At 38.1% G+C, this 26,678-nt stretch overlaps 5 protein-coding genes across 5 annotated transcripts; 2 read left to right on the top strand and 3 right to left on the bottom strand.

Moving 5' to 3' along the window:
* Positions 1 to 4,205: 4,205 nt before the first annotated feature.
* Positions 4,206 to 6,263, bottom strand: Cbr-ebp-1 (the record flags this gene model as incomplete). Its single annotated transcript, XM_002638513.1, has 4 exons — positions 4,206 to 4,277; positions 4,360 to 4,884; positions 5,710 to 5,877; positions 6,117 to 6,263. The coding sequence occupies 4 exons, from the start codon at positions 6,261 to 6,263 to the stop codon at positions 4,206 to 4,208; spliced, it is 912 nt and encodes a 303-aa protein (XP_002638559.1).
* Positions 6,264 to 6,503: 240 nt separating this feature from the next.
* Positions 6,504 to 12,079, bottom strand: Cbr-prp-6 (the record flags this gene model as incomplete). The annotated part of the gene is made up of 6 exons (XM_002638512.1): positions 6,504 to 6,656; positions 7,410 to 7,651; positions 8,109 to 8,334; positions 8,860 to 10,626; positions 11,548 to 11,641; positions 11,691 to 12,079. 6 exons carry the CDS (start codon positions 12,077 to 12,079, stop codon positions 6,504 to 6,506), a joined length of 2,871 nt encoding a protein of 956 aa, XP_002638558.1.
* Positions 12,080 to 14,181: 2,102 nt separating this feature from the next.
* Positions 14,182 to 15,235, top strand: CBG05595 (the record flags this gene model as incomplete). Its single annotated transcript, XM_002638511.1, has 4 exons — positions 14,182 to 14,429; positions 14,481 to 14,816; positions 14,864 to 14,981; positions 15,038 to 15,235. The coding sequence occupies 4 exons, from the start codon at positions 14,182 to 14,184 to the stop codon at positions 15,233 to 15,235; spliced, it is 900 nt and encodes a 299-aa protein (XP_002638557.1).
* Positions 15,236 to 17,170: 1,935 nt separating this feature from the next.
* On the top strand, positions 17,171 to 17,410 carry Cbr-dct-16 (the record flags this gene model as incomplete). The annotated part of the gene is made up of 1 exon (XM_002638510.2): positions 17,171 to 17,410. One exon carries the CDS (start codon positions 17,171 to 17,173, stop codon positions 17,408 to 17,410), a length of 240 nt encoding a protein of 79 aa, XP_002638556.2.
* Positions 17,411 to 17,806: 396 nt separating this feature from the next.
* Positions 17,807 to 20,600, bottom strand: Cbr-lon-8 (the record flags this gene model as incomplete). The annotated part of the gene is made up of 4 exons (XM_045238608.1): positions 17,807 to 17,863; positions 18,170 to 18,415; positions 20,192 to 20,298; positions 20,531 to 20,600. 4 exons carry the CDS (start codon positions 20,598 to 20,600, stop codon positions 17,807 to 17,809), a joined length of 480 nt encoding a protein of 159 aa, XP_045092994.1.
* Positions 20,601 to 26,678: the final 6,078 nt, after the last annotated feature.

The following is a 26,678-nucleotide window of genomic DNA, read 5'->3' as shown; positions in this document are numbered from 1 at the left end:
GTGCGAAATTCGAACTGTGTCGGAGTCGAACTGTCCCTAATTGGAACGCTGTTAGCCATGGGGCGCGCTTGCATTATTTTTGTTTTTTCATTTTTTCCCCGCAAGTTTTTTTTTCCTTTAAAAAAATATTTTTGTTGTTTTTGTTTCCAATGAAACTGATTCGTATATATTTTTTAAGTTTTCTCAAGAAAAAAGTCACTAATTTAAGGAAAAATGCAAGCGCGCCCCATGGCTAACAGCGTTCCAATTAGGGACAGTTCGACTCCGACACAGTTCGAATTTCGCACAGTTCGATTCTGCTCTTGTTCTGTTTTGACACATGTTCGAATTTAGGTCTGTTCGATTTTGGAAGCCTTCGAATTCGTCGTACCCCCTGAGAAAAACTAAAAAATAGGTAAATTTAACATTTTCCCGCCGGGTTACTGTCGCACTCGTTTCAACTGTTTCCGGTTGTTCACGCTTTCAGATTTTGTTTACAAACATCGCATACACTTCGACTCAACCTTTTTTTTTCTCTGACAAGGATAATAGTATCATTTTGTAGTATTTTTTAAGTTTTATAATATCTAATTAAGGTGGTCTGATAATATTGACTCTGAAAGAAACAATGAAGCAGGGTCCGCGAAGGACCCCCAGTGCCTTTATCAATGTCCGCTTTTAGACCCTAGGTCGTGTCAACCATAAATCCCTTATATGATATAGCTTATAAAATATCTACACCATTTCTTATTACACTACTCTGGTCGCTTGTCAAAGCGATGTGTGATATAGAAAGTGATATATTGATTTTGTAAAAAAGGATGTTTGTCTGTTGGTCGGTTTGTAGCGGTGAAGGTTATGAACAGTGTTCATGGAAGGAAAAGTGTCAGTTTGTTGGTTTTTAGCAATATCCGTAAAACCTGTAACAGAAGGGCACCTTAACTTTCAACCAGGGATGATCCGAATGACCTTTTCGGAATTTTTCGGAATGTCGAAAATTCCGATTTCAAAAATTTTGGATTTCCGGAATTTCGGAAGTTTCCGATTTTAAAATTTTCAGATTTTTCGGAATTCTGAATTTCGTTCCGAACAAGTCTGACTTTTAACTTTGAGCCAATTTATCTTGGTTCCTGTAAATGATCTTAAAATTTTGTCAACTGAGAAAACACTTCTGATGTTATGATAAACAACTTATCTGAATCTGCAACTTAACTAAATCTGCGTGACGAACCCAGAAAACAGTAAAGAATATGTGTCTCTATAATCATCAAAATCGTGGAATCTCTCTCTCTCTCTCTCTCTCTCTCTCTCTCTCTCTCTCTCTCTGAAAACTCAGAAGACCCTCCAGAAGAATCAGTACTCCAACTCGAAAATCCGAGTTTTTTGATATCTCCCAAATTATGTGTGTATCAAAAAAAGCAGAACGTTTTACTTATGAGTATTCGCCAAACGCCAAGAAACCATGTGGCGTTTCTTATTGGGTAAGTTAATTAGCTGGGGGTAATTAAGGTAATTAAGAGGTTTCAGATCATCTTCTACTTGATCACTTTTGCCATCGGTTGCTTGATTCTTGTCTTCCTCCGCTATGCCATCAATGAGATGTAAGTTTGAAAGATCCAGAATTCAAATCTCTTGAATCTTCAAAATCCTCTCTTCCAGAAAAATCATGATCAACTGGCCCATCAAAAACTACCATGACCAATTTGTGACCTCCTATCTCATCCACCTGGCCATCCTTTTGTCTTCATATTGCTCATTCTTATTGCTACTCGTATTCCTTCCAATCCGGGTCTATGGAGTTTGCGCCTTTATGAATGTCGATAAAATTATTTTTCTTCAAGTTTAAAACTAGATTTTCAGACATCCTGGCTCCTGCTCACACTCGTCTTCACCACCTGCCGAGAGCTGTCAGATCACCTTTCGAAGAGCCACGTGGCAAATGAGAAGATGAAAAGTAGCTTGGCACTTCACACCTACGCGATGCCCATCATTTTCGGCTACTCAGCACTGTTAACAGCTTTTTTGGTTTTGATGAGGTTGATTTTTAGAAGGGTCTAGAAAAAAATTTTGTTGGAATTTTCAGATTGTTCTGGAAGAGGGGATACAACAGTGTGACAGATGTGTCGGAGCTAGAGGAGACTAAAGATTGGTTGACTGTGTGAGCTTTTTTTTTTGGTTTTTTTAAAATAAAGTTCTTTGTGAAAAATACATTTTATGTCACTTTCTCGTAAAACTGAAGTAGTACGGTATCTGGAAGAAATGGATGTTTCTCAATTTGAAGGAGGTAGGACACCAAAACCCGGCAGCCGGCTTCGACATGCACTTTGAGTTCCAATATCTCAATTCCCGTGCAAGTTATCAAAACTATGTCAACTGATAAAATATTTATGATATTATGATAAACATTTTTTCAGTTGACATCTTTTTATCTTTGACAGAAACCGAGATACATTGACTCAAAGATAACAGTTGCGGGTCCTTCTATTACAGGTTTTTCGGTATTTTTCAAAATGATCATTTTTTCGGATTAGTCGCGAACTTTTTTCCAGTAAAGTCAAAGATTTTGTTTAGTATTCTGAAAATTTCATGAAAATTAAAGAAAATCCAGTATCCTGTTTTCATGAAAAATGGACAGAAGAGGCATCACCCTATTTGTAAACCGGGTCCTGCCATAGTTTCTTTCAGAATAAATATTTTTGGACCAATTACTAGGAATGATAGAATTTGAAAAGACAAAATAAAACTATTAAAAAAACTGTATCATGTCTATGAACAAAGTTCCAGATGAAAAACCCCGGCCCACATTATGGTTTAAGCCTTATGTCACCTTATGGCTTATAACTTTGTTCGTAGACAATATACAGTTTTTCAAATAGTGTCATTTTGTAGTTCTTGAGTTTTTCTATTATATCTAATTCATCTGGTCCAAAAATATTGATCCTAAAGGAAACTATAACAGACCTTGCAAGGGTAGGTGCACTTCCATTACTATTACAGCAAAGAACCAACCATCTATTGTGAATGGCCAGTACGCAATCCCTATTACATCCTTCATATACGATTTTTTGGGAAATTCGCCGAAGGAGTGATGTGTAGCAAGCAGTGTATCGAAGACGATTTTACCAATGCTCAACAGATTGATCCGGATTTTAATAAAGTTCGCTTTTCGAATATTCAATTGTGATATTGCCTTTTTTCTATTATAACGAATTTCACTGCTTTACACAGACACGGCCTCGCAAAAGGGAACCTAGATTTAAAAATTGGAAAGCGCGCCAAGTTTGGACGCGTTGCGCGGTCGCGTCGCGGCTTTTCGATGAGTAGCGACTCAACAACGCTTAACTTCACTTTTTTTTTCAAAACACGTTTTGAAATTTTCGAATCTGGCACGCAGCCAACTTTTATGTGCGACGAAGCGCGCGTTTTTCAGGTTCCCAACCGCGATGCCGTGTTGATCACAGGGAAAATTGATTACTGTAAACGATATAATGGAATGTTCCCATCTTTAAGCCTATATATCTAATTTCCTGTAAAATATATCAAAAAGTTGTCAACTGATAAATTGTTTATCATGATATCACCTATCTTTCATCAGTTGACACATTTTTGATATCTCTTATAGGAACCGAGTTAATTGAGCTCAAAGTTAAAAGTCAAGTTAAATAAAAGGTGGTGTGAAAGAATATTTTTTTTGTGCAAAAATCTATGTAGTTTCCCATGAAAATGAAGAAAAAAAAACAGGAAAAATTCCCCTTCATTGAGAAAAACGCATTGAAAAACCAAATTGTTAACTGGTGGCCGAGTGAAAATGCCGGAGTTTTCTAGGCCACCTGCAGGTAAAAGCGCGCGAATTCGAATTTTATTTTTCTTGATTTTTAGTGTTCTTTTCATATTCTTTTGTTCAGCTTTTGTTCAATGTTTTCGTTAATTTTTTTCACAGATATTAGAAGAAATAATTTATTGACTTTTTAAGCGGAAGAAGCATCATTTTTTTCATAGAGAAACAACAAAGAAAAATTCAAGTTTATCAAAGAAATACTGGCATTGTCTTGGGAAGGCAAAACTGAAAAATAGGGGGCGGTCAATGTGACAGAAGCTGAAAGAGAGATTTTTATATATGCATAAGAGTTAATAGAGTTAGGGTTAAAAGCTTGTGTTTGGAAAGCAGGAAAGCTGGAATTTGTGTTTTGAGGAACAAAAAAAATAAAAGCGCAAAATTTGAAAATTTAAAATTCCTCGGCTCCTCCGTTCGCCTCGTCTTCTGGTGGCGCGAATCCTTCCTCGGTTTCGTAGAGCACCTGAAATTATCCTTCGGTGATTTTCGAACTTCTTTTTCATAAAAAGGATTTCAGCGTCGCTCAAACGTCTCAATTAATTCACCTCAAGCACTCTGGACACTTCCACATTGCCAATAGACTCATTATCCTGGCAAATGACCTCAATTGTTCGCAGCTTGCTAAAGTAGAAGTCTCGTTCCTTCTCCAGACTAGCAATCACGTTGTCAGATTCCGTCAATTGGCGAGTGACCTCTTCCAGCTCCTCTTTCACCTTATTGAATGTCGCCATATCTACTCCAGGTGGTGCCGCGGCTACGGTAGATGCAGATCTGACTGGCGCAGCGTTGGCAGCAGGCTTAGATGGTGCTGGTGCTGCTGCTGGCTTTGGCCGAGCTGGCGTTGGACGAGCAGCTGGGGCGGCTGGTGGCGCTGGAGTCCTCATAGTGGTCACTGGCTTCTGAGGGACAGATCTAGCTGGCATTCTGGATGGAGTCTTCGCAGCAGCACCAGCCGGGCCATTCTCAGTGGGAAGACCTTCTCCGTTACGGGCGCTCAGTGGATCGTACTCGTGACCGTCGTAGTTGGCGTCGAAGAGCTTCTTGAACCATTGCAGGAATTCAAAGTTGTCCTGGAAGACTTTTTTTTGTACTTATTTTTATTCATTTTCGTTAATCTTCGTTATTTTTCAATACTGCAAAATGTGTAGAAAAATATATAGATTCATAAAAACGATCTGAAAAGAGCACATTTTTCGAACTGCTCAAAATGGCGGAAAATAAATCATAATGACTTAAAATAGGCTAAAGTCGGTCCAAAGCGATCACAATTTGTCTGAAAACTAAAAAACTGGTCTTCTCAGCTTTCAGAAAAAATTTGATGATTTTTGACAGATTTTAGCCTAGCTTAAATACGTTTTGGATACGTTATACGTTTTTTTTTCGAAAATTGCAATAAAAACCATACTTGTAAACTTCCGGGCCGGGCCTGGAGAAATTTTCAGGGCCCGGTATCAAAAAATGTATTTTTGAGCAAAATTTTGAGCTCTTAAAGGAGGCCAGACACCAAAAAAAAAGTTTTCCTGATATTTTGCATAGAGAACCCCCATGAGGGGTTGAACTCATGACAGGCAGCTCAGGGGTACAGCGCCGCTACCGGCTGAGCTACGGGGGCGCGAAGGAGCCTGACGACCGATGGTCTACATAAGCGCGGCGCGATTTCGGCCCCCGAACTGCCCCCGAAATTTTTGCTGTCTCGCCTCCTTTAATATAATTTTTTCCTTTTTTCTAGATTGTTTCTGTTTGATGAAAAAAAAATCGAAAAAACTCGGAAAAATCACATAAGGGTCCCCCCTTATGTGTTTTTTGAAAATTTCAAAACTTGTGAAATGACGGGCCCGCGGGCCTCCGAAATTTGGAAAAAAGCCCGGCCCGGCCCGTTACAAGAAAAACGCTACCTGGAATTTTCCCTTAATCAGCTTGTCGACTGGAATGACCTTCTCAACTCCCAAATTCTTCCATGCCGTCTGAACGAGTTTCCAGTTGGAGAGCCAATCCAACTCCAGTCGGCTGTTCCATTTCACCTTCTTCAACTGGATGCTTTCGGGGAACAAGAAGTCAGTGAACTGCAAAGAAGGGAAACTAAATCGGTGCATGGTCATTGACTTTCTTTCCCCCAATAGGAACAGGCCCCGGCACTGAAAATTTCGCGACCGAAATGTCAGTAGGTAAAAGTCTAAAAATATCAGTAGGTCGCCGTAAATATCAGTAGGTCTTTACTACTCGTGCCAGGGCCTGCCAATAGGAAAAAATATTGGGGAAAGAAAGTCTATAATCATATACTAATCTAGTCTCTCCCTCTTACCAAACAATATCCGGCGCCGGTATGCAACTGCTCAATCTTCGTGAAGTGCGCCTGTAGACAATCGTTGACCCACATCAACATCTCATGTCGAGATAGGTTATCAGCAGACGACGCCGTCGTGTACACATTCACCACTTGAGCTGCCATTTGATTTTTTAAGCTGGAAATTGAGTGAAATTGAGGAGAGAGCGGAAGTGTAGAGAGCGAAAAAACGAGGATTTTTAAGGTTAAAAAATAGAGAATTGCGTTGAAGAAGAACGCTGAAAATTAGAAAAAAAATTGAAAAAAATAGTAGAAAATATCCCTTTTTAGTGTAGATCTTTAGAGTGAATCTGAAACCTTTTGTAAAAAAATCCATCAAAAAACAATGAAAAATTAAAAAATAAATTATGTAGGGACTTTGATTTTGTTCGTCGTCAACTGCAGAATCTCCTCTGTCGAACGTCTCCAGTTGGCTGGATTCTTGGCGATCGCTTGCCAGAGGTCTCCGTAACGTGGTTCCGAACTGACACACTTTTTGATGACGGCCTTGCGATCTTCCTGGAAAAAAGGGGGATTTTTATGGGGGGCAAATTTCAAATTTCTGCTGAAAATCGCGAGAATGGCTTAAAAAGGACCTAAAACAGGCTACAATAGGGCTATAATTTTATTAACCTATTTTAGGGATATTTTAGGCTATTTCGGTAACTTTGAGTAATCTTGAATCATTTCTAGCTATTTTCAGAAAACATTTTATCGCGATTTTTGAAGAAAGAAAATCGAGTTTTTCTCCAATTTTTTGCAACATTTTGAAACATTTTTAGGGCTTTCAGCAATTTTTGAGGATTCTTTTCTGATTTTTTCGGTTTCTCGCGTTTGAAATTTCGTGGGATGGTGTTCTTGACCGTAGATTACTGTAGGCTACTGTAGACAACCTTGCTTTTTGTAGTTTTTTTTTGCAAACGCAATCACGTCAAAATGCAGATAAAAAAGTAGAAACAAAATACTACAAACTACAAGAGTTTCTACAGTCATATACAGTAATCCTCACAACCACCGTTCCATCATATTTCAGTCAGAAAAAATCGGAAAAATCGAAAAAGAATCTTTAAAATTCATTTTTCTTTCGAAAATACCGAAAACATGATAAAATACACCTACAGTAGACGAAAATTGGTCCAAAATCATCCAAATTTGTTTTTAAAAAACTGAGGAAACCAGTTTTTAATTTTCAGACAATTTTTGATAATTGTATGCCTATTTTAGCCTGTTTTAGCTATTTTCAGCAAAATTCCAGCTAAAAAAACTACCCACCTCCTTGCCATGAATCTGCTCGAAAGCCAAAAAATTGGCAAATGCGTCTCCATTGTCCGGATCCAAATTCACCGCCTTCAAGAACCAATCCCGCGCCTTTTTGATCTTCCGCTCACTCCAGAAGAGCCGAGCCGCGGCGATGAGAACATGTGGATTGTGTTCACACTTCTTCAGAGCATCAATCGATTTCGCACGTCTTCCGTGTGGTCCCTCCATCCAAATTGCTTCGGCCCACAGCTTTCCTGCAATTATGTAGGTAGGAAAAACGATTACATTTTTTGTGTTCCTAGCGGAGAGGGGAAATGTCTAAAATGTTTTATTTTCAAGTTATTTTCGGCTATTTCTGACCATTTTCAAGTTTCCGATCACTTTGAATTTTTTGGAGGGTTTAAAACAGAACTAGGTTGAAAACTTTGCATTTTGAAACTAAAGCTGGCTTTGGAAATGTTAAATGGGACTAGAGAGTCAGAATGAGGGAAAAGAATGGAGTTTCTAGAATACCTGAAAACCGAGATATAGTCATTTGAAGTTTCATTCGGCTAGAGACACAGACGACGAGACACACTGCGTCTCTAGCCTCCTAAACTTCAAATGGATGTATCTCGACGTTCAGGTGGTCTAGGAATCTGGTACTTGGACCAAATAGAAGCCAGATTTCAATATTTTTCGAATTCACTTAATCTGAAAACTCCTACTTACCACTTCCTTCACACTCCTGAAGCGCTCTGGACATCCTCTCCTTTGCCATTTCCGGACATCCGACACGCATCTCGAATCGTACAGATTCCAACCAGAGATCCTCGTTTTTCGGATTTCGAAGTCTCGCCTTCTCCAAATCCACACGCGCTTTGACGATTTGTCCAGCCGACTCCTCGAGGCGAACGAGAAGGATCCAGAGGGGAATGATGCCGTGGCATTTGCGGATCTGAACATTCAAATATTAAGATCACCAAGAATACATTTTAAAAAAAGCTGAAAAATCTAAAAATGTTTTAAAATGTTGCAAGAAACTGGGGAAAAAACTATTTTTCCCTCAGAAAATCGCAAAAAAAATAGCTTGTAAAAAGTGGTTTAAGAATACGGAAAATCGAAAATGGTCTAAAAATAACCTAAAATAGGCTAAAATCTTTAAAATAGTCTAGAAACTGAACATTTTGTGAAGATTTTAAACAAATTTTGACGATTTTAGACGTTTTTTAGCCTATTCCAGATCATTTTAGGCTATTTTCGTGATTTTCAGTGATCTTGAACCATTTTTGAAGCTATTTTCAGTAAAAATCCCCCATCAAGTTTCGAGCGATTTTTCGAGGTTTTGCAAATTTTTTACTTTTTCAAAAATAGCCGAATTTTTAAAAAAATTCGAGAACTTTCCAGAAGTTTCCAGAGAGCGATTTCTCTCATCTTGGGGTTTTTTCTTTGAATTTTTTCATTCTAATGCCATAAAACCCACTCCTTGTGTATAAGCCTGCCGAGCCCCTGCAACATCTCCCATTTGCTCCAAAACCTGTCCCAGCACCAAATAGATCTTATAGAAATCGTCATAGACTTTGATGCACTCCTCACAAAGCTTCTTAGCCTCCTCCAGGTTGCCTAGACACCATTCAAATGTGGCGTTTTTCATCCAAACTCTCGCTGACGGTGCCTTGGCTCTGGCTTTTGCGAAAAGCCCTCTCGCCGTATCAAATTCATCGCTCTCAATCTCAATTTTCGTCGCTGCCAACCAAATCTTCTCCGATTGATGTCCATGCTTCTCGAATGCATCTTTCAGTGTAGTTCGTGCCTCCGCAACTCGCTTATTCACAAATCTCAACTTTGCTAGCATCAACCAGTAGTTCTCCACCTCTGGCACCACCTCACAAGCCTTCAGAAGAATCGCTTCATGCTCATCCAATGATCCATGCTCCCTCTCGAAATTGATCGCTGCATCCCAAATCGACTTCTTCCTTGGGTACTCTTTGAGAGCCACTGCGTACACTGCTCTGACACATACAAACGCATTCTCCTTCTCGAAATTCTCCGCATCTCCAAGCCATGTGGTTCTCTTATCCTCATCTTCAACTCCAAGACTGATAACATTGCGAATGATTGCTTGACAAGTGATTGGACATTTCGCATTCTCCGCATCTATCGCATCTTTTAGCCATTGATCTCTATTTATTTCTACTTGATTTGTCCGAAGAGAGTTTAGAGCCTTGGAGACAATCTTATCAACCATATCCTTCTGTCCACGTGTCTCTTCCAAACGGGCGGCTGACAACCAGATATGTCTATCCGTTGGAATATGCTCACGAGCCTTGTTGAGAACTTTTCTAGCATTTTCATAAGTTTCAAGTCTTGCCAACGCCAGCCACATCTCTGTAGACGAACTGCAACACTCCACAGCTCGTGTCAACAGAATACGTGCTTCTTCTGGATCCTCCAACTCCACAGCCGCCTTCCAAAGCTTCACAGACGATGGAATCTGTTCTAGAGCCTTCCTGAGAACCTTCTTCTTATCCTTAATGTCCTGCTCAAGATCGGAAGCTTTGCACCAAAGACGGACACTTTGTGGGCAGCTTCTAACTGCATTCGCGACAATGGACTTGCCAACGTCAGATGGGTGAAGACGGATGGCGTGGAGCCAGAGCTCTTCGGAATTTTTAATCTTCTCACATCCTTCCATAATCAAGTTTCTCGCGGTTTGAAGCTTTCCAGCCTGCTCTTCAAGTACAGCAGATGCTACCCACGCTGGCGGATGTCTTGGGTTGGTTTCTCGGACAGATTTGAGAAGCATTCGAGCCTTTTTGATGTCCTGCAAGTCTCCGCCCATTTGAGGGATGATCGATTGAAGATCTGTCAAATATCCCTTGGGATCCACCACAGTCTGTCCAGTCACAGAATCCGACACTTGAGTCAACTGCATATCCATAATTTTGTTACGAGCTTGACCGATTTTCACTAGATCCAGATCTGTAGAAGTGCCAGTTTGAACTCCAGTCTTCCATCCTGGAGTCATAATCCCAGATTTGGCTCCGCCCAATGTTGACATGAATCCACTACTGAACGGTGTCGTTAGCCCACTATTGGCGTCAATCGAAGTGTTCATCTGTCCATAGTTCATGTTCATCGCGATAATCGAGTCGGGCACCGGCGTGAATTTCTCGGCTCGTGCATTGCGTTTCGCCTTGTTTCGCATGTCTCCCACTTCTGGAATCGCTTGCCACTCATCTTCTGTCACCTGGAAATTTTGAAGTTAGAAGTTTTTTTAAAGAAAAAGCGTAACGCGCCAAAGGCCCGCCAGCAGCACCAGGGATGTTCGGAATGTCGAAATTTCCGATTTTGAAAAATTCGGAATCTCGGAATTTCGGAAAACTCCGATTTGGAAATTTTCCGAATCTCGGTATTTTCAGAATTACCGTAAAACCTGTATTAGAAGGGCCGACCCTTCTATTGTTCCAAGGTATCTCCGGAGGGCCCTTCTATTACAGGGGGCCCTTCAATTAGAGGGGGCCATTTTTTCTGAAATTTTTCACAGAAAAATTCGACGATTTTTAAGCCATTCAGAATGGCTTAAAAATCATGAAAAATGGTCCGAAAATTATGAAAAAGGCTCAAAAAATTATGAAAAATGATCCAAAAATTATGAAAAATGAACCGAAAATCATGAAAAATGATCCGAAAATCATGAAAAATAGCTCAAAAAATCATGAAAAATGATCCAAAAATCATGAAAAATGAACCGAAAATCATGAAAAATGAACCGAAAATCATGAAAAATGATCCGAAAATCATGAAAAATAGCTCAAAAAATCATGAAAAATGATCCAAAAATCATGAAAAATGAACCGAAAATCATGAAAAATGATCCGAAAATCATGAAAAATAGCTCAAAAAATCATGAAAAATGATCCAAAAATCATGAAAAATGATCCGAAAATCATGAAAAATGGCTCAAAAATCATGAAAAATGGGTCAAAAATCATGAAAAATGGCTCAAAAATCATGAAAAATGAGCTAAACTTTATTAAAATGTTTTATTAAATTGTGGAATTCCCGGTATTTTTTCTTTTTTTCACTGATAACGTACGGAAATTGTTCACTTTCCAAGTCCCTCTCGGAGGGCCCTTCTAATACAGGTTTTACGATTAGGTCGTCCTACCTCTGCCAATTGACGCTTGAGATCCGAAAATCCTTGTTGAATTTTGGGTCGTTCCTTGTGCAACTTCTCAACAATCTCCTTGTACTTTTTGTCTCTGCAAACAAGCAAAAATTGTTGAGCAAATAACCAAAAAATTGACCAACCTCCTATCCCTGTGCCTCTCGTCTAATCGATCATCAACCTCGTTGTAGATGCGATCCGCATCCTCGTCTTCCTGATCGTACGGATCTTTGGAGAACAGGGATCCACTGTAACCGGAGAACTCGTCATAGTTCGCTTCATTTAGATCCTCCCCATCTCCATCATCATCTCTGGCTCGTTTGGTTGGCGGTGGAGCGGCGCCTTGTGGTGATGGACCGACTGGTCCGGCTTCTGGAAGTTCTGTGGGATCACGGGCGGGACCGATATCGGATCGAGTGGTGAAGCCGGTTGCACCACGACCCACTCCCGGGACGTAACCGGTTGGCGCCGGCATTCCCATGAAGAATTTTTTGGTCTTGTTGACCAGTGAGCCGGGAATCGTTGTAGCCATTTCTGAAACAAAACTCTTTGTTTTGGGGAAATTTTGCGGGGAATTTCAGGCTTACAAAGACATTTTTCAGCATATTTTAGTGAGGAGGGGAACCCCATAAATAAGACGAAATAAGATATCAAATAGTACACTAGGGGGTCCGAAAGCTCGAAGCAAAGGGGACATGTGTTTTTTATTACACAAAAAAGTTTTTAGCGGATGGAGAGGAGGGGATTGATGAGAGTGTAAAATAGGGGGTCAATGGACACCGGACACTAGGGACAAGAAAAATAAAAAAGGAGGAATAATGGGATATATTTCAGAAGATTCTAGAATACTTTCAATGTCGCCAGCTGAAAATAATTCAATGAAAAGCAAACATCTTTTTTTCTACAATTTCGGACATTTTTGCTCGAATTCTTTTAATATTTTACATAATCTAGTCTAATTTTCAGCTTTTTCTACCTATTTTTACGTTAAAAATTTCTAAAAAGAACGGAGAAAGAAGAAAATCGGACTTAAAACCTATAAAACTTAGAAAAATGAAAAAGAAGAAATAATAGGCTGCTCGAAGAAATAGAATATATTTATGACACTTTCAATAATTTCTAGAACGCGTTTTTAGCTGAAACATTGGAGCTGCAACCCAACAATGAGTAAAAGTCTTTTTTTCTACTATTTTGGACCTTTTCCTCGAATTCTTCTATTTTCTAGTTCACTTTTTGGCATTTTCAACCTATTTTTCAGGTTAAAACTCCTTAAAATTACCGGGAAAATGAGAAAATCGGACATAAAACTTCAATTTTATCGGATTTCTTTCACAATTTTTCAATTGCGAAAATAGTGCGGTGGAGCGCACATGGAATTCGCGAGTGGGCTCTTCGAGACCCCGCAAATTCCGGGGAAAAAAAATCGGGGAAAAAACCGGGGAAAGTGGGCGGAGTCGAGAAAAACCGTGCGGCAAAACCGTGCCAGGGTTGCAATTTAGGCTCCGCCCCCTCATGACCGTGCCCAAATGTGCAGAAAAACCCTGTGGCAAAACCGTGCCAGGGTTGCATTTTAGGCTCCAAATAGGCTCAAATTGGCTCAAATTTAGTCGAATTAGAAATCGAGGTCTCGAAAAATAGAAACAGAGAAAAAATAGGGAGATTTTGAGGTGTATTGAAATTTTGACAAAAATGAAATTCTAATTTTTCAGTAAAAGGATTACTGTAGAAACACTTACTTGTGTTTATAAGAATATAACCTAAATTTAGGCATAAAATACATAGTTTGTAGATCGTAACGTGGAATTTTTCTATATGTGACTGTGTCGAGAGAGAGAGAGAATATCGAGTTATTTAATCGCCGACCGCAATCTTTCCGTCTCTTCCTGTATTCTATAGAAGAGAAAATATACATAGAGGTCACTTTATACACACAATAATCATATTAATTATGGTTCCATTGATGAGAAGAGAGTATGAGAAAGAAAAGGAGGATTCCGAAATTCTGAAAAAAATCTGGAAATGTCTGAAAATAAAGGGAAAGAAGGGAAGGTTTTAAGGCAGGAATCAATTGAAAAAATTGGAGAAGCGTCCTGGATTGATCTGAAAATGTTTTTCTTTTTTTTTAATTTTTTCTATTTCGCGGCATCTTCAAAATCGAATAATCAACTTCAACTTTAGAGAGCACGTGTGTTTCTGCACTTTTTCTTCACCTATCTCTTTTTTCTCTGCGTCCCATTTAATTTACAATGGGTTTTTTTGATCTCTCGCTGAGACATACAACAGATTGACTTCAGTTTGACTTTTCTCTTATTCTATGTCTATTTTTCTAGGTTCTATAGAGAACAGGTTTTGTATCGTCCGTATTTTTTCATTTTTTTTATTATCTGCACTTTTCTTTAAATTTACGTTCAATGTTAAATACTTCAAAATCGCTTGAGAAAATCAAGCTGAAAAAAAGCTAAAATTAGCTGTTTGTGCATTCTGACGTGATGGTGATCCGGTGTACGTGAACACTGGATTCTCAAAATTCTCAATTTTTGTGTCAATTTCTATAGTTTTCTTTTTTTCACCGATTTTCGCCATCTCATACTAAATCCCCACCGATATTCTCTTCAAAACTATTTTCAGCCAATCATGTCTCTCACTGGGTTCATCGGCCTCGGCAACATGGGCGGTCATATGGCGAGAAACTTGCTGAAAAACGGCAAGAAGCTCATCGTCTATGATGTCAACAAAACCGTCGTAGAGCAGTTCAAAGCGGAAGGCTGTCAAGTTGCCACGCATCCAGCAGACATCGCCGCCGCTTCTAAGCAAATCGTGACGGTGCTGCCGAGCTCACCACATGTGAAAGCAGTCTATCAGGGGGATAATGGAATTTTCAAGTAAAACGAATAATAAAAAGTTCTAATTAACCTAAAAATCAACTTTTCTAGAACCATCCAACCAGGAACTCTCTGCATGGACTCCTCCACCATCGATCAAATTGTAACTTTGGAAGTTGCCCAAGCCGCCGCACTTCTCAAGGCTGAATACATCGATTCTCCAATTTCCGGAGGCGTCACTGGAGCTCAACAAGCCACGTTGACATTTATGGTCGGCGCTGGAAACGATGCGACGTTCGCGCGAGCCGAAGCCGTGCTCAGTCTTATGGGAAAGAATATTGTGAACCTTGGAGCTGTTGGAAACGGAACTGCCGCCAAGATTTGTAATAATATGTTGCTTGGTATTCAGATGGTCGCCGTGGCGGAGACGATGAATTTGGGAATCTCGTAAGTGGGAATGTAAAAGAATGAGAAAGAGAAAAAAAAAATTTCAGAATGGGTCTCGACGCGAAAGCTCTCGCAGGCATCATCAACACCTCTTCCGGTCGATGCTGGTCATCGGACACCTATAATCCAGTTCCAGGGGTTATTCCAAACATTCCGTGTGCTAAGGTAGCTCCTAAGAAGCCACGTGGCACTCTCAAACCACCCAATCTATCGTTTTCCAGGGCTACGCCGGCGGTTTCGGAACATCCCTCATGGCTAAAGACCTCTCCTTGGCTCAAAACGCCTCGACCAACACCCAGGCCCCAACTCCGATGGGATCGTTGGCTCATCAAATCTACCGTATCCTGGCACGCGACCCAACGTACCAGGCCAAGGATTTCGGTGTCGTCTATCAATTCCTGAAGAAGCAGAATGTGTGATAATTCGTGTTTTTTATAGATCGAAATTGTTTTCATGTGCCTTATAGACAAAAACGAATTTATGTGATTTCTGAATCCTTTTGTGCTTGCTTTACTAGGGTCACAATTATGACTTGTACAGGCTGAAAGTATGCAAAGGTCCAAAGTTCTTGTTTGCCACGATTTTTGAAAAAGTTGCAAACAAAACTGTCAAAAAATGGGTTGTCTCTTATCGCTGGCCAAGAATTTGACACATCGTTAAACACATCAAATTATGCAGTGATTCTTGTACGGAACACGTAAGCATCTGATGCTTCGAGTATAAAAAGGCTACAGAGTAGGTCAGAAAGATAGGCTCTTTTTTTCTGAAAAAAGTGACTGAACCGACGAAACAATGGCTGCTGAGAAACGTGAGTGCTAATTGCTTTAGGAGTAATTATCTAGTTTTATAAGAGTAATTCTCGTTAACTGAGAGGCGCAAGAGCGAAATAACGTATCGTTTAGGCCTTTTTTGATATTTTGAATATTTTTCTCAAATTTCTCAATTAATTATTTCTCAAATTTCTCAATTATTTTTCTCAAATTTCTCAATTTCAAAAAAAATCCTTCATTGCGAAAAACGCATCGAAAAGCCAAAGTGTTAACTGGTGGCCGAAGCGGATTTTCTATGCCAACTGCAAATAAAAGCGCGCGAAATTCGAATTTTTATCGATTTTCAGCGTTTTCTCAGATTTTTTCAGGTTTTTTTCATATCCCTGGGAGATAATTAACCAAAAAATTTGAGAATATTTCCAAAAAATTGAACAAAACGCTGAAAATCGATAAAAATATAGATTTCTGCACAAAATAAAGCAATAAAAAATTTCACCGCACACCACCTTTAAATATTTGACGATTTTCACTTTTTTTTCGATGTAAATCGGAAAAAATGAATAAAAAACCGTCGAAAACTTGAGAAACTATGAGAAAAATATTAAGAATATTTTCAAAGAATACAGTAGTTCGCTCTTGCGTCAAATACCGTATCTTTTTAGCCTGTTATACAGCGTCGAACATTAGTGAGTGTCACTCTACACTCTTGTTCATAACTTGCAACTCAATCACTTTTTGTGTCTTCTGAATCTTCACAGACGTGACGATGACTCCAGAAGAAAAGAAAATTTTGCGTCAGAAGTTTTTTAAAAATTGGCTTTGTGATGAAAAATGTTTGGTGTAGATCAAGTATATACCAAAAAAAAATTGAGGCGGTTTGGAACACTTGCTCTTGAGATGTGCTCACTGGAGCATTAAAATTATGGTTCAGGAGTTTAGCTATAACTCGGCTCAAAATGATCCAATTTTTTTCAAATTTTGAGAGGATGTGTGTCTTTAATTGCTCTACAATATGCATACAAAAGTTTGTATTTTGGGAACAAAACATTTTTCGTAACATAATTTTTTTATTTTGTGTACCAAAAACGGGCAAAACAAACAAGGAAAATTTAAAGTTTTGTATGTATATTGTAGGGCAAATAAAGTCACACATTTTCTTAAAATTTGAGAAAATTTGGATGATTTTGAGCCGAGTTATAGCCAAACTCCTGAACCATACCTTTCATGATCCAGTGAGCACATCTCAAGAGCAATTTTTAAAAAAGTTCTGACGGAAAAATTTTGTTTTCTTCTGGAGTCATCGTCATGTCTGTGAAGATTCAGAAGACACAAAAATTGATTGAGTTTCAAAAAATTTATATGACGTTTTGTTGGAAATTCAGATACATTTAACAAAAAAGTTTTCGATTATTGGACAAGTTTGAGCAAAGTTATGAACAAAGGTATAGAGTGACACTCACTAATGTTCGCCAATGTAACTTTATAAGGCGATCATTAATACTTTCAACTAGACTTACAAATAATTAGGCCAACAAAGAAAGTAACAAAACAAAACAGATTTCAGTTGAGAAAGCCAAGGCTGAGATGCACGCCGCCGGACTCTCCGACGGAGCCATCGAAGGTGTTCTGAAGATCGCTGCCACTTACAAGCCAAAGGACGATGAGCCAAAGCGTGACGCCGCTACCGCCCTCGCCGTCATCACCAAGATGATCGGAGAGCTCAACGAGTACATCAAGAGCCAATCGGAAGCAGATCAAAAGATCTACCACGCCATCATTGAGAAGAAGAAGGCCGAGCTTATCGAGGCCGCTCAGAATCAGTAAATTATTTTGTTTGTTGTAATGAATAATTTTATTTGAAACAAAAAAAAATCATCAATATGTGATGAAAGAATTTTTACATTAAAATTTGAATTTTTAAAAATTCCGAAATTTCCGAAATTTCAATAGCTCTGGGGCTGCAAAAGGCGGGGCTTAGTATATTTTTTATTTGTTCGTAATCTGCAAAGTGTAAGAGAAATCAAAATTTGTTTTTTTTTATTGGAATAATAATGATAGGGAACAACAAAAAACAGCAGGCACAGACGATTTTAAATTTTTTGGGGACAGTTTGGGACAAAAAAAATAGGAGGAATGAGGGAAAAATCCAATTAATAACTTATTATTAAATCTAGATTTTTGAAGGGAGGAAATGGGTTGGAGAACATAAATTTAGAATTTTCAGATGATTCCACGCTTTCTCTGCTCATCGATCGAGTAGCAATAAAGTTCGCATTCCTGAAATGATAAAAAATTATTTTTCTTTTCTCCTCGAATAGAAGGTCACCCAAACCGTTTACTTTGAACCTATATATCTCGGTTCCTGTGAAAGATATCAAAAAGTGGTCCATTGAAAAAATTTTTATATTATTATGATAAATATTTTATCAGTTGACATCTTTGTGATATCTTTTACAGGAAATGAGATATATGGGCTCAAAGTTAACGGTGTAGGTGGCCTTCTGTTAGAGTGGTTAAGAAAGTTATGGTAGATCAAATTTGGTGCGAGAGAATGAAAAAAAGTTATTTTTTCTGAAACCTGACCTGTTTGGTTCTTGGTGACCTCCACAAATTAAAGTCCAACTCTGGGCAATATGGGAAGATGTATGGTTCACATTGATCCGTATTGGTGAACCTGTTGACTCTTCTGAACCATCTGTGCACTTTTTGAGCGGGGTCGCGACTGTTCAGTGTCACATTTGGACATCCGTTGACAATGAGATCGTGCCAGAGAATGAAAGGCATTGGATCGCATCCACGGGATGGAGAACCGATTGGGCAGGCACAAAGCTGCAAACAGATTCATGGAATTTTAAGATCTCGATTAGATGTTCTACTGCCCTAAAACCTGTAATAAAGCTCGCTAACTTTAAACCTAGAACCAATTTATCTCGGCTCCTGTCGAAGATATAAAAAAAAGTTGTCAACTGACAAATTGTTTATCATAATATTACCAATATTTTATCAGCTAACAAAATTTTGATATATCGCATATGAGCCAGGAAAAATTAGCTTAAATTGGACAACTCAGGGGCCCTTCTATTACAGCTAGCAAATTCAAATAGAAATAACCGTAATTTGACATAAATATAGTACCGGTCAATAAATTACCGGATCCCTCTAATAGAAGGTCACCCTATACTTGCACTTTGAGCTCAATTATCTCAGTTTCTATAAAAGATTTGGAAAAATGTGCCAACTGATAAATATTAGTGGAATTACGATAAATATTTTATCAATTGACTACTTTTTGATATATCTCTTATAGGAACCAAAATAATTGAGCTCAAAGAATAGGGTAGATTTCTATTAGACCACCCCATTTTATACGGACACTTTAAACTTAATTATCTAGGTTCCTTTAAAAGCTATCAAAAATTTATCAACAGATAAAATATTTCTGATATAATGATGAATTATTTAACCGTTGACAAATGTTTTGTGTCTCTCACAGGAATCAAGATAAATAAGTTCAAGTTTGACGATATAAACACGTACTTTCCGGTTGATTTTCGGTCGTTTTGACCATTTTCAGGAGTCTGGTGCACGCCTGGGAAGGTTCCGACCATTTTGAAAATTTTGGAGGGTGTAAAACAGACCTCAATTGAAATCTTTGCAGTCACAGAGTTTTTTAAAATTTCATAGTTTTGCAGCTATTTGCCGATTTCTGAAAGACACCTATTGTTCGCGTCTTCAGTACAAAAACCAGCCAAAAAGGGGTTTTTCAGAAATGAGCAAAAAGCTGAAAAACTAGGAAAATTTCGGTCGGTCGAAAATCGCCGACCGACAGCCGACCGAGCTGACCGATTTCGTTCCTTTGCGCATAAAAACACGAATTTTTGCGTACGAAGCACTTTATTTTACATCAAACGAGGCTTTTAGTGAGTAGTTTGTCGTAAAATACAATGCAGCGTATGCAAACACGTTGACGCGCAAATGCATTTTTTATCACATCCTTTTCAAATTTTTTAATTAGCCCTTTTTGATCAAAACCTTCCATTTTTCCGTGTTTTTTGTTCTTTTCCAAATGTCCAAATTTCTTTTCTGTGGTATTCATCTTCACTCAAAAACAGGTTCCGTTCATGTCTTTTTTCTCCCTATCTTGGCGCGTGTGTCGAAATGTAAAAACGGAGATTTGAATGAACACAAATGCAAAAAAAAGAGGAAACAAAAGAGTAAAAGTGGAACACCACACAGAGTTAATGGAATGAGACGGAGGAGGAGGTGATTGATGAGATCAAGGAGATTTTTCAATGGGATCGAAACAGAGGATTTGAAAAAGGATTGGAGCGACAAATGGAATGTCAACTTCAAGCTCATTTATCTCATTTTCTGTAAAAGATACCAAAAAGGGTCAACTGATAAAATGTTAATCATAATATCAGCAACATTTTATCAGTTAACTATATTTTGATATCCTTTACAAGAGATGAGATACATGCTCTCAAAGTTGACGCTTTCGGTGGCGACACTACAATGCACACAGACCCATTTTTACACCATTAACAAGCCTGATATTGTTCCAATGAGTCATTTTTTAAAAATTTTTAGGATTCCTTACCTGGCATCCATTTCTCTCGGTGACAACTGCGCAACCAAACCAGTACAAAGCATAGGCGGGCAGTTATCGACGATCAGTTTACCCAAGTCAGCAATGACGGCTTGTTGGGATCCTGGAAATTACTTTTTTTCAGGGAAAAAGTTTGGTTAACTTGAATGACCTCATTATCACTATATCAATTTTAATATCACCTCAAAGTATCTCAGCTCTTTATAGATCAGGGAAACACTTGCTAATCGAAAATTTTTATTTCCACTTTTATGGATCGACTTTATTACTTTGAAATTTGTATTTTATTAAAAACGATTTTTAGAAAAAAATTTTAGTAAACTTTAAAAACTCACTTTGTCCAATAACCACTACCAACACTGATGCGACGACTGCCAGAATGGCACAAAACCGGGAGTTCCGCATGGCGTTACCTGGTAAATGATTATATATCATGTTTGAAATTGTTTAAGCAGGCATTTAAGGCATAAAAGAGTTAGAAAGTGGTAGGAAATATAGAATCGTTACAGATGAACGTTCTTTAAACGGAGTAGGGCTTCGGCTCTAATGCTTGAAATAGCAAGAGGGCCATATTTTGTGACATTAAACAAAACTAAACCATATATAAAACTCAAAATCAATCTCGAATGCTTGAAACACTCAAAAAATTTCAAGCTCAAACATAGAGCCTTCAAATTCCCTAACTATAACATTCTGACATCACGATACAAGCGCATATAGTGATAGATTCAACGCCGAAGGCGACGAAAACGACCAAAGCGAAAAATGATACAATAAAAAAGTGGAGAAACGACAAAAGGAAAGAGACGAAGAAGGAATAATTAATGGGAGTAGGATGAAAAGGATTTGAAGGGGAAAAGGAGATAGTGGAACTGATTAATTGAGACGAATGAGGCAAAGATTTGAACGATGTAGAGAAGACATTTAAATTCAAATAAGAGGAACAAAAAAAATCTAAGCACTTGCAACATTTTCTGGAAAGTGAACATTAATAGAAAACGGACAGGAGAAGTTGGAGGAAAGTGGAGAAAACGGACCGGTTTTTTTCTCTGACATGACATGTCATCACATAGATATGCATCGAAGGAAACTGATGAAAAGATATATGTATAGTTAGAAATGGAAAACAATATGAAGTAATTTGAAGTTTTCTAACGTTCTCCGTTTTTTCATGGCTTTAAAATTAGTATAATCGTTCCGAATATTCGGAAATTTTTTGATCGTACCAAGAAGCCGTCTACGTGGTTTACCATAGTTGTCAACTTTGAGCCAATATATCTCGGTTTTTGTGAACAATAGCAAAAAGTGGGCAATTAACAAAATATTTTTGAAATTACAATAAACATTTTTTAGCAGACCAGTTTTTGATATCTATCACCGGAAATGAGATATATAGGCTTAAAGTTAACACCATGGGTTTGAAGTCTGCTAGACTGAAAAATTAGTTTTGAGCTCATTTTTGATGTAAAAATGACTCTGAAAGCTCAAAAATCGATTTTTCTTAAATTTTCTTTGGATTACTGTAACTTCAAAACGAAAGCTAGAAAGCTGTAAAATTCGTGTCTACACTGAATAAACATGGAGAAACTTGAATTTGATATCAAAATCGCTCGAAAATCTTCAGAAAACCTAGAATTTCTTACATTTTGACTTTTTTTTGAAAATTTCAAAAAACATTTCAGATTTTTTTGAAAATTGAACATAACTTTTTTCAAAATCGATTTTTTAAGTTTTTGTTAAAAATTCTGTCTTTGTCAAGTCATACGCTTCAAAACGAGCCTAAACAAACCTATGTTCAAAATTTTTAGATTTCGGGCTAAAAATCGGCCTAAGAAGCCTAAAAATCGGTTTCTGTAGACAATATCAAATAAGAGTTGTTAAAACTTTAGAACAATTTTTTGCATTTGCTGTGAGCATACACTCTAAAAGTTTCGATTTTATACTGTTTAACTTATAAACCTCTTAAAATCGCAAATTCTTAATATCATATTCCTGAGATTGAATAGCCTATGTTAGCTACAGAATCCAGACACCTTGACGCCGAGAGGAATCAGAAATCATCGACACAAAGACGTGACTTATTGAGAATGCACTTAAAAAAAAGCGGAAAAGTTCATGAAAGCGATCAGGGTATCAGTCTGATTTCTACCACAGGAGATGGGATGTGTTTTGAACAAAAATATTGTTACAAAAATATGAAATTGTAGCCCAATTCCAGAAAACATGTAATATAAATGGCTCCAACACGGTAAAGTTTCAGCTTTATTATCTCGGTTACTGTAAGAGATATAAAAAAGTTGTCAACAGATAAATTGTTTATAATAACATTTCTAACATTTTGTCAGTTGACAACTTTTTCATATCTCTTACAGTAACCAAGAGAAATCAGGGTGATGTTGGCTGTGTGGGAGCTCTTCTTTTACAGTAGGCATCTCAAAAACAAGCTTAAGCTAGGAAGTTTAAAAAGTTTTGACAATTTTTTTTTCTCCAAAATTCAAACGAAAAAATCATTTCCGAAACAGACGCTTCCGATGGAAGTGGACAAAAGGCGGAAGATGAAAAAAGATGCAACACGATGAGATACGAAAGAACAATGGCAATACTACGCAACAGGTGTGTGTGTGTGTCGTTAGCGCAATGATGCGATTTATATTGGATAACGCCTTCTAGAGAAAGAGATTTGAAGAAAGAAAGAAGATCCAGATTAGAAGTGATAGCTGTGGAAATAAACGTTTTCGAAGGGTGCCTAAGTACAGGCACCCGATTAGTTAGTGGTAATCGCTTGATTCTGAAGTCTGAGAGCATTACGTGAACCAAAAGCATAGTGAGCAAAACCAGAATGTTTAATTGGACAAATGACAACTCTGCTTCAAAACCGATAATATGTACACATTTTTTCATGTTATTGGAAAGGGACACAAAACCCACTGAAAGCCTCGGAACGTACTTTTCAGCTATATTACAGACATACTTGTAATCCGGGCTTTTCCCGTGCCTTCGCGGGCTCTGCCATAGTTTCTTTCCGAATCAAAATTTTTTGACCAACTGAATTGGATATGATAGAGCTCGACGAGTACTACAAAATTATGTTATGCGGAATACTGTATCTTGTCTGCGAACAAAGTTACAGGCCATAAAGTAGCTTTTTTCGGACGTGCCGAGCCGGGCCGGGTCTGCTTTTTTCGCTTTTTTTTGCCTATTTTTTGATTTAGTTGATCTGATAATAATAATTTTGAAAGAAACAATGGCAAGGCCCGCGAAGGCCCGGGAAAGGCCTGCATTACAAGTACGATTACAGATGAATTACAGCTACTGTAGAACTTGTAATAGAAGGACTCTTAACTTTTAATTTTGAGCCAATTCTTCTCGGTTCCTTTGAAGATACGAAAATATACATGTTATCAGTTGATACATTTTTGATATCTCTTATAGGAGCCGAGATAATTGAGCTCAAACTTAACATAGTGGGGCCCTTCTATTACAGGTTTTACGGCTTGTTATAGGTGTCTTATTGGAATAACTTTGGGAGTTGTGACTTGCTTCGAACGGATAGCCTACATTTCAACTAACAAGGGACCGTTTTTCTAAGGTCATTTGGGATACTGCTGAAATTTTCAGTACATATAGTTTGCGATATCTTCTACACAATGTCAAATATATCTAGCCACTGATTCACCAGGAAGCTGAAAATTTTCGTCCGAAACGGTTGTGTGGTGTTGCAGTAAACGATAAAAACGCAATAGAAACTTTTAACTTTGAACCCATACATCTCATTTACCGTAAAAGATATCAAATACTAGTCAACTGATAAAATGTTTATCATAATATCGTTATCATTTTTCCAGTTGACTACTTTTTGATACCTTCTACAGGGATTGAGATATGTTTACTGGCTCAAAGTTGAATGTTTAGTTGACACTTTATTAGCATACTTGTGGAAAAAAGGGGCTGGCGCGCTTAAGGTTTACGGCTTAAGGATAACGCTTAAGGCTTAAAAGGTTTACGGTTAAACAATCGAGCAAACAATGCAGAGCCTGACCAATTCTCTTTTCCTAGCCTAGAACTTTCGAAAACCCGAACAAAATAGACTCGAAAAAAGCCAGCTGTTTGTAGAACTCATGGCCTTTTAACATTTACGCTTTGAAACAACAAAACTTGAAGTTAATTCAAGTTATCTTCAAAACTTAGAAGACAAGAAGACGAAGAGCGCCGAGAACAGGCCAAAGTGGCAACAATATTTCCAACTACGCAACCTGCTAATGCGATAAAAATTGGATAAGACCCTCTCATTATCAATTTATCAATTGCATAAGAAGACGAAGAAGAGATGAAGCATCAAAAAGAGATAAACGAGAGAAACGCGCACACACTGCAAAAAAAGAAGGAGAAGAAGAAGAACCATCATGGTCATCATCTCAAAAACGAGATTGATCCTTCTTTCGGATCAGGTTCTTCTTTCTGTGGTTGGTGGTTCTAATTGAAGAAGCGGATACATACATATACGCCTCCCCGCCGTTTTTCGACAGTCACACACATTTTGGGAATAAAAGAAGAGAGAAAGAGAAAGAGCGGGTTGTCAATATAATCGTTTTGCGGTTTCAGGAATATAAAAAGAAGTGGGAGGAGCTTTCGGTCGACCCTACAGATCCCAAAACCCGCTCTTTTTGTATATGAGGAGAAGGAGGAAGAAGAATTTACGAAATCAGAAGGAAGACAAAGAAACCTGTGGAAATGTAGGGAAAAAAAAATGATTGGCGAAAAAAAAACTTGAGATGATGATGATGTGTGAAGATTGACAGATTTCTGGAGAGGACATTTGAACTAGGGGGCGTACTGTAGCTTTGGAGAATGAGGATGATCAGAGATTGAAGAATTCAGGAATAGTTCCTACAACTAAAAAGATTTGTAACTTTGTTCATAGACGAGGTACAGTTTTAGTATCATTTTGTATCATTTTTTAGTCCTTGAGTTCTTCTATCATATCCACCTTAGTTAGCCAAAAAAAATGAACTACTGTAGTTTTGGAGGAAAGGATGATCAAAGATTGAAGCATGAATGCAATACGAGCCCTAGTTCCTTTGGGATCCATATTTTTACCAACAAAATCAGATATGATAGAACTTGACGAGTATTACAATATGATACCATGCGGATCACTGTGTCTTGTCTATGAACCCTGTTACCAGCCAAACATCATTTGAGCCAGCTTGATGCCTTGTAACTTTGTTCATAAACAAAATACAGTTTTTCGAATAGCATTATTTTATAGTAGTTGTCGAGTTCTGTCATATCTAATTTAGCTGACCAAAAAATTTTGAACCTGAAAGAAACTAGGACAGGACCCGCCAGGCCCCGTTGTGGGCCCATTGCTAAGTGTGTATACGAGCCCATTTAACACTAGACAACTTAGAAAAAACCAACCACAGTCACAATTTTTTCAGCTAACGCTAAAAGCCGTGGTCATTAAAAACAGCTTTCTCCGTTGCTTCACTTACATAATCATTGGGGGGTAATTATCTAGTGGTGGCAATTAAAACACCGTAACGGGAATCCATTAGATCATCATCATTAAATATTCGTAGTTACCACTTTTTCGGCTATTCAGGCGTTTTTGAAGGAAAAAGTAACTAGTGAAAGTGGAAAGTAAGCAGTGTAGTTTTTTGAGAATGTCATGAAATGCATAGGGAAAACGGGTCAAGTGCTACAAGGGATTGGGAATAGAAAATTGGAATTTTGAAAAAATTGGGGCGACAGGTCTGAAGCACATTTTCAGAATTTCCCATACTTACAGTACCGTTCAATAAGATATATAGAAAAACTAATTTTGCAGTTGATTTTTGGCATTCTTAGAAGTCTGATGCTCAGCTGGGAAGCTTCCGATCGCTTTGAGAATTTTTAGGGTGTAAAATAGACATACCGTAAAACCTGTATTAGAAGGGCCGGCCCTTCTATTGTTCCAAGGTACCTCCGGAGGGCCCTTCAATTAGAATTTTCAAAAGTCATGAAAATCTGTCAGTTTCACCAAAATTAATCAAGTTTTTGAGCGGAAAAGTAGTTCTTCAACAGATTTCTATTAAACTGTAGAATTCCCGAAATATTTTTCATTGAAAACGTACTGAAATTTTTTACTTTCATGACTATTGTGAAGGTGGTCCTTCTTTACTGGGGGTCATTCCATTAGAGGGGTCCTTCTATTAAAGGGGTCCTTCTAATACAGGTTTCACGGTAGATAGAAAACTTTGAATTCACAGAATTTTTCGAAAATTTATTGTTTTTCAGCTATTGGCCACTTTCTAAAAGACACGGCCGTTTTCGTACTAAAAATATGAAAAAAACGTGTCTTTCAGAAATCGGCAATTATCTGAAAAACTAGGGACGTTCAAATAATGCAAAATGCATCTAAATGACGGTACTGTATATCAGGTAATAAGGCTGGTCGAAAATCGCCGACCGCCGACCGACCACCGACCCAGCCGACCGACA

This window comes from Caenorhabditis briggsae (genome assembly GCF_000004555.2).
Source record: "Caenorhabditis briggsae complete genome, chrV, whole genome shotgun sequence".
In the NCBI taxonomy this organism is placed as follows: Eukaryota; Metazoa; Nematoda; class Chromadorea; order Rhabditida; family Rhabditidae; genus Caenorhabditis; species Caenorhabditis briggsae.
The sequence above is the reverse complement of the archived record's forward strand: the minus strand, read 5'-3'. Positions and strand labels throughout refer to the sequence as shown.